Below are 14,918 nucleotides of genomic sequence, written 5' to 3'. Positions count from 1 at the left end.
TTAGCAGTTGAATTGTATTAAAAATTTTAGCTATCATAGCTTTGTAAACTGATTGCAGGAATAACAATTCTGTCTGGCTTCAGAATGCAGAAATATCTATTAATATCTAATCAAATATGTTTGAGAACTTAAAAAACAAAAAAAAAAAAAGAAAAGAAAAAAATTGGTCATTGTGATAACAGCCTGAGATAGGATTCAGTTGGAGGTAGCTTTAGAAGTATTGCAATAATAAGAGAAAATTCTAAAGCATGAAGTTGTGGAAAACAGTGTTGTGTGTATATATATATACTGAAAGTTTTACCTAGATAAACTTGATGGAATAATGTAGCTGGTTTACACAGATGTTTCTTTAGTATGTCATGACACAGTATTTGAGGGCATGCTTGAACGTTGGGAGTGGTTTTTTTTGGGGGGAGTGGTGGTTTTGGTTTGTTTTGGTTGGGCTGGGTTGGGGTTTTTCTGTCTGTGGGTTTTTGGGGGGGTTAAGGTGTTTTTTTTGCCATCTGCCAATTTTCTTGCACTTCCTTTCACCTTAAATTTCCAGCTGAAAGACAGTCCCAAGTCTGGGACCAGTAACGTTCACAGTGTTGTAGTTCTACCTTCTGTTTACCATTTCAGCTTTTTGGAGAGTTTGGGGAAGTAGATACATAGAACAGAGCATAGTGTTAATCTGTGCAGTCATGTGTTTTGCCTGATGACAAATATGTTCTAGAAAGTGAAACTGTATCTCAGACTGTGCTGATCATTCCTCTTAAGAAAAACAGACTGAAAATACAAGGCCAGGATTAAAAAAAAAAAAAGTGTATGTTCATGTTAGGGCAGGATTTATGCTTGGACAGAGCCAGAGTACTAAAGATGAGATTATTGCTTGTTACCAATTGTAGCAGGAAATAATGTCTGTGGTGTTCTTTAATGTACTGTTTGAATACAAGAAGTAAAATTTGTAATGCAAAAATCTTACTTATGTGGTGCTAGGGCTGTGTAAGTAACTGAAACAGAAGAACTGTGGCACAGACTAAATTATTTTCATGCATATTTGTGGAACAGAAATGTAACATTTTTTTAGGCTTAAAAAATTACATTTGACATGCATCTTCAGGCATATTGAAGGGTATGATTTGAAAATGATTAATGTATGGGAATATGCATACATTCATATTAAAAAGCAACTCTGGAAACTACTATATTAATGCTTCTTTTTCCAAGTTAATATTTTCTTCTCATTTTCAGAGAGCATGGAGTTTCATATAACTACAAAATTACATAGGACCATTAACAATTTTCTTCCCATACAGAGCACCGTGCAATGGTGAAACTGGTATGTCAATGAGAAAATGTAGGTTATAGCTTCTTGGACAACCAACTATTTCTAACCATGATATATATATTTAAGAGAGATCTTTCAATTATTTTTGTTGGTGTATTTACACTGTTAAAGCCTACTGCCCTTTTTTAACACAAATTTGATTAATACCACTGTGCTTTTATTTCCCCTATCTTTTTGGAGAGAGATCTCTGTAAAAAATGATGTAATGATCAGTGAATAATTCAAGCTGTTCAAGTAACTTCTGATAATTCAGTGATTCAGTGTGATGTTATTTGGATGGTAGGAAGACTGGAACTTGCAATTTGTTTTATGTAGTTGGTTATGTGGAAAAGTGCATTGTCCGATGGGTTAATTTTTAACTACTTGAAAAGCACGCTTAAGTCATTTATGAAATTATCTTTATTCTCATGTCAGGAATGAAAAACCAATTAGCTCTGCACCATTTAATTGTAGATTAAAATACTGACATGAGTTGTAACTGAAGTAAGGTATGCTTTAAAGTGTGCTATGGTGGCTGTACTTCAGAACTAACACTTGCAGCGAGCTGAGGAGTTGTTCTGGGTTTGAGTATGTGAATACTATGTGTGTTTTTTTCCAGTGGAAATATGTATTGATGGAAGAGTTTTGAGCATTTTATTTACATTGCAGATAAAATAGGAAGTTGAGCAGACTTCCTGTATGTGTCCTATTTTTAGTAAGATAAAAGTGTGATTAATACTTTCTGTAGCTTTCTGCTGTTACATAAGGCATTTCTAGTTGCTGAGTTAATTGGGACAGAAATGGGGCCAGCTGGAAAAATAGCTATGCAGCTTCTCTATATAGTGAGCAAGCATGATGGTGTTTCTATATGAGGAAAGGGTTGTATTGCTAGTAATGCTACACTAGCTTGTTAATGTTAGGGGAAAAAATTTTTTTTGCTCTAGATTGACATGTGAGGGTTACGAATGCATCTAGTGAAATTACGGAATATATTGAAGGACAAAGAACTTCTGCTAAGAATATGAGGACTGCAGCATATGTATAAAAGTCCTAGAGGATAGACTTAAGAAAGGAGGAGAAAAATAATAATCAAAAAAGAAAATACAATATAAGAAGATAAGTTAATAACTGAATTTTTAATAGGCAGGCATCAAAGGGATATAAGTAGTCTTGTAGCCTACTTAATAGCAATTTGTATTAAGGACCTGTCACAAAATATTCACCTTGAATGTTGAGGTTCATCTAAAGATACAGTGCATTCAAGGAACTAGTAAACTTAGTGTATACTGTTCTGGAAAATGTTTCTTCCTGATTATCGCAAGAAATTAAAGTAACAGATCTTTTTAACCAAATAAGTGTTCAGTAGGTTAGTTCTTGTAGTTAAGTTTTATTAACTTGGCTGTTTTTTGAAAATTACACGAATGGAGATGTGTCTGGGGTTTTGTTCGTTCATTTTAACAAAACCTTTACCAAGAAGGCCCCAAACAACACTATATAGTTTTTTTCTTACTTTTCCTTTTCTGCCAGGGCTTCAGCTATTCTGGTGAAACTTCGTGCTTTGGGAGTGGGAGAGTATTGAACAAGTACAAAATCCTGACACCTGAGAAGAATTATGTTGTTTTACCGGCTTTTTGCCATTAAAGGCAGTTGTCCTCAATAAATCTGGGATTACCAGATGAAGCTCATTCAGGAGACAGAGGAGAGTTGGGGGCATAAGGACAATGTAAAACCAACTACATATAGTGTAACAGTGCAGTTAAAAGTCAAAGGTGCAAGTGCTTTCAGGGGTGTATATTCTAATCCGAATGTTGATTGGTTGGTTTTAATTGAAATACTGTGTTTACAATTAAGATGATTGCAAGCCAGAACGTTTTTGCTGTGAGACAAATTTTGGTTCAGTTTTGTTTAGGTAGCCCAGAAACTTTTTTTCTGACCCTTGGAGGACCTGTATACACACCTGTAGAGATAATTCTCTTTTGCCTTGCCTTGCCAAAGGTGGCAAAATTTCAGCTTTGGCTGTAATTGGATCTCTGTAACATTGTAGTGCAAATTTTCTGGTACACTAGTACAGGTATTGATTTTCAGCTTGGATTTAAAGGGCTGGGGGTGCCATTTGGAGACAGCCCATCTGTGGAGGGAGGTCTAGCAAGAGCTAAAGTTGGAGCAAGTTTTTAGTCTAACATACTCTGATTTGGTAGTTAAGCTGAACCCCAGGAAATGGGAAGGTGTTGCTGTGAAAAAAAGCTGGGCAAAATTTTGCATTGTTGTAAATTGCTCACCTAATAGTACTTAAAATTCCTTTAGGGATGTTACTTTATATTTTTGAGCAGCTACTGCTAAACAGGCCTTGCCTCTTCCGTTAGAATGTAAAGCTGATGAGAAGCTGCTCCAGTTTTTTGTTCAAAGCTGCTTAGAATGATAAGACTGACTTTATTCACTACCATCCTCTTGATTCCTCTAACATATTTGTTGTCTGTCTCCCAAAAATGTTGTGTACAGGCATCTGATATTTTAAAAGCCAGAGGCTGGTGAAAAAAACATATAGTACTTCACATTCAAATTATTTTAACAGGTTCAACATAAACATGTATTAAGTGGAAACGAGCTGCCTGTAGGAGGGATTAAGTAACTGAAGAATAATCAACTAACAACTACAGCATGCCCTCCTTTTCTCACAGTAACTGATGCAGCTCATAATTCAGAGCTTTTATCTCAATAGCGTTAGTGGACAAGGAAGTGAATACATGTCATTTCTACCCGGTGCCTTACTAGAGAGGGGTTGGGGAAGAGCTGGAAAATAGTAAGGAAAGAAGTGCCTGGCTTTGTGAACGGTTGATATTAACCGTTGTTGCTATATCTGTCTGCTGTGAGTTGGAGTTTTAAATAGCTACAGTAATAAAAGTTAGTGTGGAATTCACTTCAGCACTTCGCTGTAGCTGCTGCAGGTTTCTGTGCTGAAAAGATGCTACTTACAGAATTGGCTTGCTGTAGCGTTGCTGATAGGGCTAAGATTGATGTGCTTGGTTAAGAACAGTCAGCAGAGTTTTGAATTAGTCTGTACTAGCGTGGCTCACAGTTGGAGACCATCCCCTAAATTCTGGTTGTTGACTGTCTTTTCCACCAGGGTGCAGACTTGTGAATGATTTGTATGTTTTTGAAAATTTCTCCCATTCCGCACAGCTATTGGGAAGTATATTCCTAGTAAGTCTCGGGTGCAGAAAAATTCACCTTCTGAACTAGTGTCACCCAACACTAAGGGGGCAGGCAGGTTCTTCTAAGAATCCTTGGCAGAATGATAGTGGCACTAAATTGTAGTTACAATTAAAGCGTCATTTTCTTAGCAGGATATTATGATTAGAATGGCATAGAATTTATGATTAGAATGGCAAAGAATTTCTATAAGGATCAATGTAGTTCAATCTATAAACAGCATAATACAGGATTTGTAATACAACTTAATTTCTGATCACCTGGACCCTCTGCAGATCAGGTCAATTCTTAATATGTCATTTTCTATATCAATAATCGTAACCTGGACTTGAAAATCATATACAAGAATACAAGTCACTCAGTCCTTTGAGAAAGCCGATGATGGTGGGGGCATCCCTGGCCAGCAGGGGGTCACAGTTCTCACTGGCCAACACCAGCTCTGGTCCACATTCCCGCTTAGGACTTTTAACTGCTTGATTTTTATAGACAATGCGCTGTTAAGCATGCCTGTTCTGTGACAGGGTCATCAACACCACCTGGTTGGCCGGGTGCCTGGGACCTTCAAGGCCAGCAAGGAAGGGAGTAATCGTCCTGGCGCCCAGGAATCATGAGGCTGATAGGGAGGGGAAGAAGAAATCTGTTTGGTTTGTCTGCTTGGTTCACAGGGCCTTCAGAGCCTGAGAGTGAGGGGAAAGGGAACGAATACGTGACCTGCTTGATCCCAGAGAATGGCTGCCTGCTTCATAAAACGGTGTTAGTTACGCTAACTGTGTTATCAGGGGTCGGGAGCAGGTACTGTTCACGCCTAGTTCAAGAAGTTTGAAAGCCAAACAAGGGAGTACTCTGACACTAGTGGGATATTATTATTTTATCCTTTTCAAGCTGAATTACTCTCTAGGTAATTATCCTGAACTCACTAGCACGAGGTGCTGTACAGGCACATAGTACCAGCAAGTTCAAGAAGACAGACACGCAGCCAGCTGTCCATGAGCAATGATTAGGCCAGAAAGTGCCCCCTGACATATGGAGCGTTGTTGTGGGTGCCGGGTGGTGTGAGAGCTTTCAGTTAGAGGTTGCAGTCTGGATTTTCTACTCTGACTGCATAGTTTTGCCTGTTGCAGCTGGCAGAGAGAACGTGAGCCTTTGGTCTGATCCAGTGAAAGCCTGGAACTCAAAATAAGTAAGCTCTGTCACTGGAACTGGACTGCTTATTTTAAATCACTTAGGGCTTGGTCAGATTGTCTTATTTGAAATTGTGTATTGTAAAACTCCTTCACAGTCTTACATGTAATATTTTAACACGTTAATTGCAAAATAGATGTAAAATACCCTCCAGGAAGGACAACGATCAGCCAAGCATAAATTTTGATATTACACTAGTGTTACTTATGTCCTTGGTGGAGTACTTGTGTTGATGATTGATCAATCTGAGTTATGCCACGATCTTACAGAGATAAGTAATAGTATAATTATATATATTATACACAGAGTATAATTATATATATTACATGCATTACGCTGTGCAAAGCTAAGTCTCTTGCTTATTTCTGGGTTATAAAAGTATTTGATAGACCACACGCAGTTCTGGGAAGCAAGTTTTAGAATCAACAGAACCTGGCAGTTACAGTTCTGAAATAATCTTAGAACTTTTGGAGGAAGAGTTTACTGATGTAAATATATTACATGGTGTTAAACTTAAAAGTTGTATTCTGCTTAATAAAGTACTTTAATTTGACAGTTTTACTTTGTGATGTAGGGCTTGGAGAAGGGAGTGTTTTGGGTTTTTTTAAGGGTTGTTTATCATTTTGAGTGCGTTCAGATTTGGATTCAAGCCTGTCTAGTTTATTCCTTCTCCTAGACTGGCTGAGCACTAGGTTTCTGTCATAAAATCTGCTTTTAAGAGAGAGGAGAAAAGCTGCTGTAAAGAAGTTACTGATTATTAGTTATGTGCAAAACAGAATTACTAACTTCTGTTGATGGATCTGAATTGCTGGGATATGCAAAACTTGCAAACTAAAATTTGGTGTTTTGCATGGTCTATAAAATATTATTTGTGGATGTGAGTAGGGAAAAAACCAAAATTCTGTGGAAACTAATAAAATTCTTGCTGTAATTTTCAGCAGAAGTTTTTTGTTTTTAACTAGCTCATTTTAAATGGATAATGAGGCTTTCAGTGGTAGCCCAAAGGCTAAATTACTCAAACCCAACTAGAGTATAATTTGCTTGCTGCTTTTTGTGATTCAGGAGATGACAGGGTAGTAGCGCATACCTGCAGGAGGATAATTTTCTGTTTGTTTTATAGCCATAGGTATTATGCTGAAAGTAGCACAAAATACTTCTCGCAGATCTGTGTAACTATTTTCCTGCCAACAGTCCAGTGACCCTTCCACTTGAAGGGAGATTACCTTCAAAGAGTATAGGATTAATACAGTGACACTCTCATTATACAGAGTTAGCTGTTCTCTTACAAGGTCAGTCATTTAGATGATACATTGATGAGTAAGGTAGTCATATTTATACTTCAAGTAAGATCAGATTTGCTTGAAGTGCATTCCAGACAGAAGATGACTGTCAGTGACTGGTACGTGCATAAAAGCAAATAAATGAAGTATACCTTGTCATGGCAGACTATATAAAACATCCTGTGTAGTAGACTGCAGGGTGAAAAGTAATACTGAGAAGTATATGCAAGTATTTTGTCATCTGGTATATTTCTGGATTTGGATTTCTTTTTTTGTTGTGGTTTGTTGTTTTTTTTTTCCTTGGCTGTTGGTATGTTTGGTAAATTGTGCAGTATGATAGAACTGGGATTTATTGACATATCAAATTCTGTTCGTTTTACGTCCTTCCTAAGAAATTTGCTTCACAGGTGTGCTTACATACCAAGTATATTCCCATGTAGATCTAAAGATGTAGACACCTTACAGATATGTTCAGCTGTTTACTGCTCACGTGTAGCCTTGAGTTCACCAGATGGCTCCTAAGTTACATATGTGGTAAATATTTGAGGCATGCAAGTGTCTCAGAATTCTTTTGAGCAAGTATTTTTAGAAACAATACAGCAAAACCTTTGAGAATCCATTTATTTCTGCACATCAGTCTTCTCACTAAAGCAGGCTTCCTTGTGCATTACAGGGTTGTGCACTTTTAAAATTCAAGTTAACCATCCTGAACTACCCTGACTGACATACCAGTAAAGTTGACCTTCAGACGCTAATTTAACCTGCAAAGTTACATTCTGTGGAACTTGAAAACATCATGGCTTTACTAGGATTAGTTCAAAGCACCAGACTTGACTTTTAAGTGTGTTTGGTAGAGAATTGTTTGGAGTTTTTTCAGCTTTGGTACTACAGGACATTCAAAAAAGACATCTTAAATTTCACTAGATTTTAGTATCAGTACAGTTTTAATTCTTAATTGCCTTGTAAATGAAATGCTCTGGTGCTAGGATAAATCCCTTGTATACGAGCTTACTGAAGTTTCAGGGCCTCTGCTTGACAGCTGTGTTGCTGCTCACGTGCAGGCCCTGTATTCCTGCCAGCCCTTCAAGGAGGCTGTTCTCAGGAGACCTCATTTTTATATTTCAAAGAGTTTTCTCTGTTTTAACACTGCCCTTTGCTCTGCTTTGTGGGAGCTTGTCTACATCAGAATAAACTGGTGTGGTTTTGTTTGTGATGTTTCAAAACCAGTCTTCCCTTCCTTGTAGCAATGTTTGAGGAGAGGCAAAGAAGAAACGCTAAATCCTGTTGACAATGAAAGTTGGGGATTTGTGCTGCTTAGTACTAGCAGCTCTATGGCTAGTGTCTGGTTACGGAAGAGCTACTTAATAAGGGTTATGAACAGTGTTGCTAATGTTGCTGAAGTTTTACTATTCAGCTGATTTGTTGATGTTCAGATAAATGTAATGAAACCAGTTTGCATTGGCCAGGTGTCGAACTTGTATATGCTGTTCTCCAGACTACTGCCTTGCCATACAGCTGAGAACAGTCAGTCCGTGAAGGATGTATGTGTTGACTTGAATGAGACCAAATTCTTCAGGCACTTTCTTGGAGACATTTGCAAATCTCAAAATGCTAGTTTGCTATTTCTGAGCTGTCTCATTTATTCAGTAATTTATTTTGTGCACAGTGGTATGACTACAGTGAATAATCCATAGCTCAATTTAAGTAGCTCAAACTTGTCACTGTCAGTATTACAGCTGTAGAGAAGTGTTTCCATGTGTCTAGGTATTAGGCTGGAACTTTAATCATTCTTCCTGAAGTGGAAATTGTTTCCTATCAAAACTTCTCTGTATTGCATTTGTGGGGGTTTGGTGGTTGTTTTTTCCTATTGATGGTTTCATTTTAACTTTCTCTGTCCCAGTATATGATTGTTAATGCCACTGAAAGTGTAAAGATGTTTATAAGCACCGATGGATTTGTGGTCTTCATCTTGTTGAAGAAATAAAAATGCATATGAATCGGTGCATCATTTTTTCTCCTTTTGCCACTGTTTACCTTGAGACTTTTAATACCTACAAAAATATTTTTGGAAAAAAACCAGCTATTAGTGATAACAAACCACCACTGCTTTGCTAGTTTGAAAGTTTATTTTGTTTTTATATTAAATGACTGAGTTTCATTGGTGTTACAGCTAATAAAATTTACCATAATTCCTTCCACTACACAGCAGAATGTAAGCTTGCATATATCTATCTCCGCCCCCATCTTCTGCCTCCTTCCTCTTTTTATTTACTTCAGTTTTTACAGCATATTTTCTACCATTAATAATTAGGTCATGTGTTTAATAGCTGCACCTGAAGTTTTGGCATACACCATGAAATTCTCTACGTACGTGTATCTCAAGTCTAGGAGGGGAAAAAATCCCTCACAATGACAACTCCTGAGATAGATGAAGTATACAAACTTTGTTCTTCCTTTTTCCTCATCAGGAGGTATCGATGAAGATGTTGTGGTGATTGAAGCATCCTCCACTCCCCAGGTCACTGCTAATGAAGAAATAAATGTTACCTCAACAGACAGTGAAGTGGAGATTGTCACAGTTGGTGAAAGCTACAGGTGAGACTTGTATCTCTTTGTGTTAATGCAGTTTTGCTTGACTCCAAGTTTGTAACAAGGCTCTGTATCATTAAAAGCCCATAAGGTAAATGTCGTAGAAGTTATAGCCAGGATGCATAGTATACATGTTTTAAAGCAAACAAGAAAGCCCAAAACCAAAACCCCAAACAGACAGAAAACAATAGCCACAGCTTTGCCAAATCTTGACAGTTCAAGTAATCTGGAACTGTTGTGTTGGTGGTTGTAATTATTGTAACTGATGGGCAGAATTTTGGGGAGGCAAAGCTGTGGTGAGATCCTAGGGAGAGCAAGTTTAGGCTGAGTTAACTATCTAGGGACTAGCTGAGCATTCCTCCAGAAAGCATCCTACTTTTTTGAAGCTGCTGCTGTATGTGCTTTCCTGTTCTTCCATGCCTCTCTGGAAGTTCTGTTCCATATTTGTCAGATTTTGCTGAACCTATTAAAGTGGAGTTCCTTTAAGAAGGGAACTTGAAATAGTCATGTGCATAGGACTGCTGGACATGCCTGCCTATTATGTATGTTTTTGTATTTGTAAACATGAAGACAAAATTGTAGAATATGAAGAATGACTATCTCTTTTCTAGAAAAATAATGACAAAGGAACAGTAGGCAGTAAATTATGAAAACATTCCATCTGTGCGTTGTCAAATAGTGCTTTGACTAATTCAATTTTATACTTAAAATAACAGACAGCTTTTAATGCAAAAATCACTTTTATTGGAACAAATATCACATTTAACAAATCAATTTAAGACAAATGTGTGTGTAATATAAATTTGATACACAGTTGAAACTAACTAAATTTTTTGTTAAACTGACACACAAAGGATGTCAGACTCACAAAAATAGGCAGCCTGAATCTATAGTGAAGAGGAAGTGGAGAGAGATGACAGAAATCAACATCTAAAAAATTCATTTCTTCAACAATATATTTCTTCTGTTTAAAAGAAGGCAAAAGCTGCAGAATCAACAGATGCTCTGCCTTGAGGTGATTAGAAACGCTCCTACAAATAGGTGATTTATCTACATGAATGAATTGTTGAGAAGAGTCATTAAAACTCACAAAACAACTTTATGCTTGAAAAGACTTGAGCTAGATTGAGTTGATGCTTTAGCTTCTTATAACGTGCATGTAAAGCTTAAAAAGTAAAAAATTAGGCTAGGTGAAAGTGATTGTGCTTATAGAACATTAATTCAAACCTGATTAAAGACAGATAAAATGCTTTTAAAAAATAAACAGCTTTCTCTTCCTAGCATCAATAAGAAACATTTTATATAGTAGCCAACCCCCCATTTTTATTGATGTCAATTGTGTCTTTACTGGTGACTTAAGTGAGAAGGAGACTGAATTGAGGGCACTTTCTGGTGAGTTTAAATTTTTGGCCTGTTTGTTTTGTTAGACCTTCTAACATGTTTGATTACTTATCTTTTTTTTTTCCCAAGATCACAACAGAATGTTCAAATCATGTTTTGCTCTTAACTATTTACTGTACTTGGCTGTCAAAAGTGGAGGAAAGACATTGCTAAAAATGTTCAGCTGAAAACTTTTTGAGAAGATTAAAGAAATAAATGTCATTTTTTTTATTGGGAAAAGTCATGATTCTGTGTTTGAAAAAAATAAAATAGGGTAAGAAAACAATTCCAGGAAGTTTGCTATGAGGAGGAAAAGCTCAAATTGAAGTCTTAAGCCTGAAATGTTGGGAACTTCTAAACTAGTCTCTTATACTTTGAACATAGGGTATTTCCTACGCAGACTTTCCTGTTTCAAATGGTTTTGCCAACCACAATGTAAGGAACAAAGGCAGCTCTGGGACATCTACATGATAATTCAGTATAAAATTATAAATGCTGTAAGTGAACTGAACTTTATGAAGATTATTTACCAAACTCAGAATACTGTTCAGAGTGAAATAAATAGTTACTTTTATTCTTTATAACTTGTGTATAGATAGAAGAGGTTACTGTGGTTTTCCTTTAAAAGGCAAGGATGTGTTTTGGATGGAAGTGGGGAAAAAAAAAAAGTAAAATCAGAAATGGAAATTGAAGATCTCTTTTGACACTTCATAGTACTGCTAGCTTTTTTCTGTGAAATCTGAAGCTAAGGTTTTTAATGCTTGTTATATACATTGAACACTCTGGAGCTAAAACTTTTTTTCCCTCCAAAAATCAATTATTGAGTAGCTGTGTATATCCCATATGGAGTAATATATGGACCTACAGAATGCAAATTAGTAGTAGTGAAAAAGATTGTAGATTTGAAAAAGTTTACTTAAATTTTGGAGTCTGTCACTTCAGCATTTGTCTTTATACAGAGCTTTCAGCAGGGAAGTTGCAACTTTACAGCTGGCATTTTCAGAAAACTTAAAAGTTCTGAAGTGTTAATCTTGACTGTTATAAGTAAAAGATGAATCTGATAGTAGGCTCTAAATTTAAGCTGTAGTAAGAACCTATGGTTAGGATATTTAAGCATGTTAAAGCTGTTTTTTCTGCCTTCCTAAATGGAAGGTAAAAAACATTATTTCTTTTAAAGTACCTTTAAACAAGTGCCCATGTATAGATCATAGGAATATTTTAATTTATTTAGAATTTACGAGTGAAACTTACTTTGAAAGGACAGAAATGACATACAGAAATCTGTGTTGGTTTCTTCTTCTACGTCATTCATTTTGCCACTTCCATCAAGAAGTTGTTAAGTACTGATGACTATTCCCTACTCCTCCCTTCTCCATCAAGATAAGGCCCTTTCCAAAGCACAGAGAAAGTCAGTCTTTGATGTAACATGAACTGCAGCGTCAAGCAGCAGTGTAGCAGCAGGCATCGCAGCTAGGAGGAGGAGATAGACAGTATCTACCAAAATGCTACGAGGCCTTCACTGCTGGTCTTTTTCTGATATAGAAAAAGCTATTAAGATCTGGTTGAGAGCCATCTTAGCATTAAATGGACTAAACAGTTTGGTCTTACATACTTCAGAGGTGGACTGACTTAGTCATTTTGAAATTACCTGGACTCAGCCACAGACTGAATATACACAGCACCGTGTAGCTAACATATTAATTAGTCATTCAGAATAATGTCCTGATTAATCATAACAAGGAAATGAAGACCTAGACCTCTAACTTTAAGACTGTTTCAATTCAGTAGGCCTTAGTTTCCACCTTTATCTTTGCTTGAAATCATACCTGATTCAGTAACTCCTGGAGATCATTTGCTCACTGTACAGTTGTGTTCTGGGCCTTCCTTCTCTTAATCTCTAGTTTGATGCTATGTCGTGTTGTCTGCTTGTTCTTTTGTGCAAGAAGAAATCCCAAGACATTTTTTATCATTGAGTTTACAGCTTGCATTGAAAGACAAAACATATTGAGGTACTGTAGGTGCTGTACTGGTTTTGATATAAAGCTGGAGTTCCTGTAAGAGAAGTAAACGCTGGCGATCCTGGGTACCCTTCCACAGCTAATTTCATCTCTCGTTTACTACCAAACCCCAGGTGCTGCCACAAACCGTAGCGCTTAGTTAACTGAAGAGGAGGGGAAGATGAAATAGAGGGGGACGCCTCATCATCCCCTTGTATTACCAGAGTGCACCTTGGGTCCCTAGAGAGTAATAGTAAAGTTTTTAAAGGGGCCTGGGAGGTAAATTTCGTTCTGAAGCGTTAATAAGATACACACAAAGCACAAGCAAATCAATTTGGACGTTATGTAAACCCAAACTTCAAAGAACATGTGCTGTTTTGAACCAGCCTGATCTTTAAATTACAGTGACATTGAAGAAACTGAAGTGTGAGCCAGTTGAGAAGGCTGCAGCAAGCATGCTTTTTGCACAACAGGAAAATACACTGATCTTTGTTAGTGAGTTACACATACAGGGGCGGAGTACAGGCAGCACAGAAATGTAAACCGAGGTCTGTGGTGACCTGTGCAGTGGGTTTGGTTTTGTTTTACTGAAAGTCAGTCCCTTTTCTTCACATTTTCCTCTTGTGAATTTCTGAAGCCTGAGCACATCGTTTTTCCAAACTGGAAAATATGAGCCACTTGATTTATGTAAATACTGGAAAATTAAAGGTTTTCTGACAGCGAACTGGTAAATACAATACTGTAAAAATATTCTTCCCTTAATTAAAGACAGTATCCTCTTAAATTCCAAAGCATCGTTGATTTGAGTGTTTGGGTTTTTGTGGCTAAACAGAATAGAATGGGTGTTTGTGTTGTACTACAGAGATGAAACCATCCCTTTGCTTAGTTACGGTTACAACCTTGTAATTTCCTCTCCTGAAGCTACATTTTATTTAAGTGTTACACAGCTGTGTCTGTCCTTTAGAGGAGGGGGAGGGAAAAAATAATAGAGAGAAAAATCCAGAGATTTTTTGCACTTTTAGAACATTTTGGAAATCTAAATTACAGAAATTATCTTCTGAAAATATTCTGTCACAAGTTAACATGCAAAAGAACTTAATGTTTACACAGTTTTTATTGTCTTTATGGTTCTGTTGTCATTCATAGATCTGCCATTTCAGGCTGCATAGGTTTTGTATGCGATTTGGAGACTCTTCATTTACTATTAACAAAACACAACATCAGATATAATTGCTGCCTGACAGCAGTTGTAATTTTTTATAAATTACTTGTATGTATTTCTTAGGAACATGGTTGAAAGTCCTTTAAACTGTACGTGTTGGATATTTGCCGTTATGTTATTTGGTACAGGCTGCAGTAACGTTTGTAAGTACACGTCTAGTGGATGTGGAGTGTTTCAACATAACCAAATGTTTTTCTAATAATGAAAAAATATTTCAAATAGCTTCTCAAACAGTGAGAGAAAAATTTAATAATGGCAAAATTTAGGTCAATACTTAAGGTGTTAACCTTTCTGAAGGTCTCGTTCAACACTTGGGCACACAAGATCACACTGGGGACAAAGTTCTAGTTCTCATGCTGCACGACCTCAAGAACAGCGGAACCGCAGCAGGATTTCCACGGTCATACAGCCCCTGAGACAGAATGCTGCAGAAGTAGTGGACCTTACAGTGGATGAAGATGGTAAGTTGCATTGCTCTGAGAAATCTCTTCCATTTTCAGAAACGGGTTGATCAGTGTAAGGGGAGTGGAGTTAATGGCATCAGTTATAACATACTGTTCAACGAAAAAGTCTCAGTTCTCAACAAACTAATTTCCAGACCTGTCAGAAAATCCTCCTGTGGCCTTCCTTTTAAAATTAAAACTTTAGCTGTTCCCAACGGATCTACTAGATCTGATTTCTCTTCCAAAACTGACTTGGGTGTGTGTCTGAGGGCTGACTCACCAGGCAGAAATTACAGAACAGGTTGGAAC

The 14,918-nt window shown here is 37.0% G+C and overlaps 1 protein-coding gene across 9 annotated transcripts in view; it reads left to right on the top strand.

The window, feature by feature from the left end:
* Positions 1 to 14,918, top strand: part of RNF111 (ring finger protein 111) — a 60,883-nt gene that overhangs the window by 21,078 nt on the left and 24,887 nt on the right. For all 9 annotated transcript variants that reach the window (XM_056345463.1, XM_056345464.1, XM_056345466.1 and 6 more), the window contains 2 exons: positions 9,447 to 9,573; positions 14,464 to 14,627. In XM_056345463.1, coding sequence (XP_056201438.1) covers positions 9,447 to 9,573; positions 14,464 to 14,627 — 291 coding nt within the window. The remainder of the gene's footprint in view (positions 1 to 9,446; positions 9,574 to 14,463; positions 14,628 to 14,918) is intronic.

This window comes from Falco biarmicus, chromosome 7 (genome assembly GCF_023638135.1).
Source record: "Falco biarmicus isolate bFalBia1 chromosome 7, bFalBia1.pri, whole genome shotgun sequence".
Lineage (NCBI taxonomy): Eukaryota > Metazoa > Chordata > Aves > Falconiformes > Falconidae > Falco > Falco biarmicus.
This window is presented reverse-complemented; position numbering and strand designations above follow the sequence as displayed.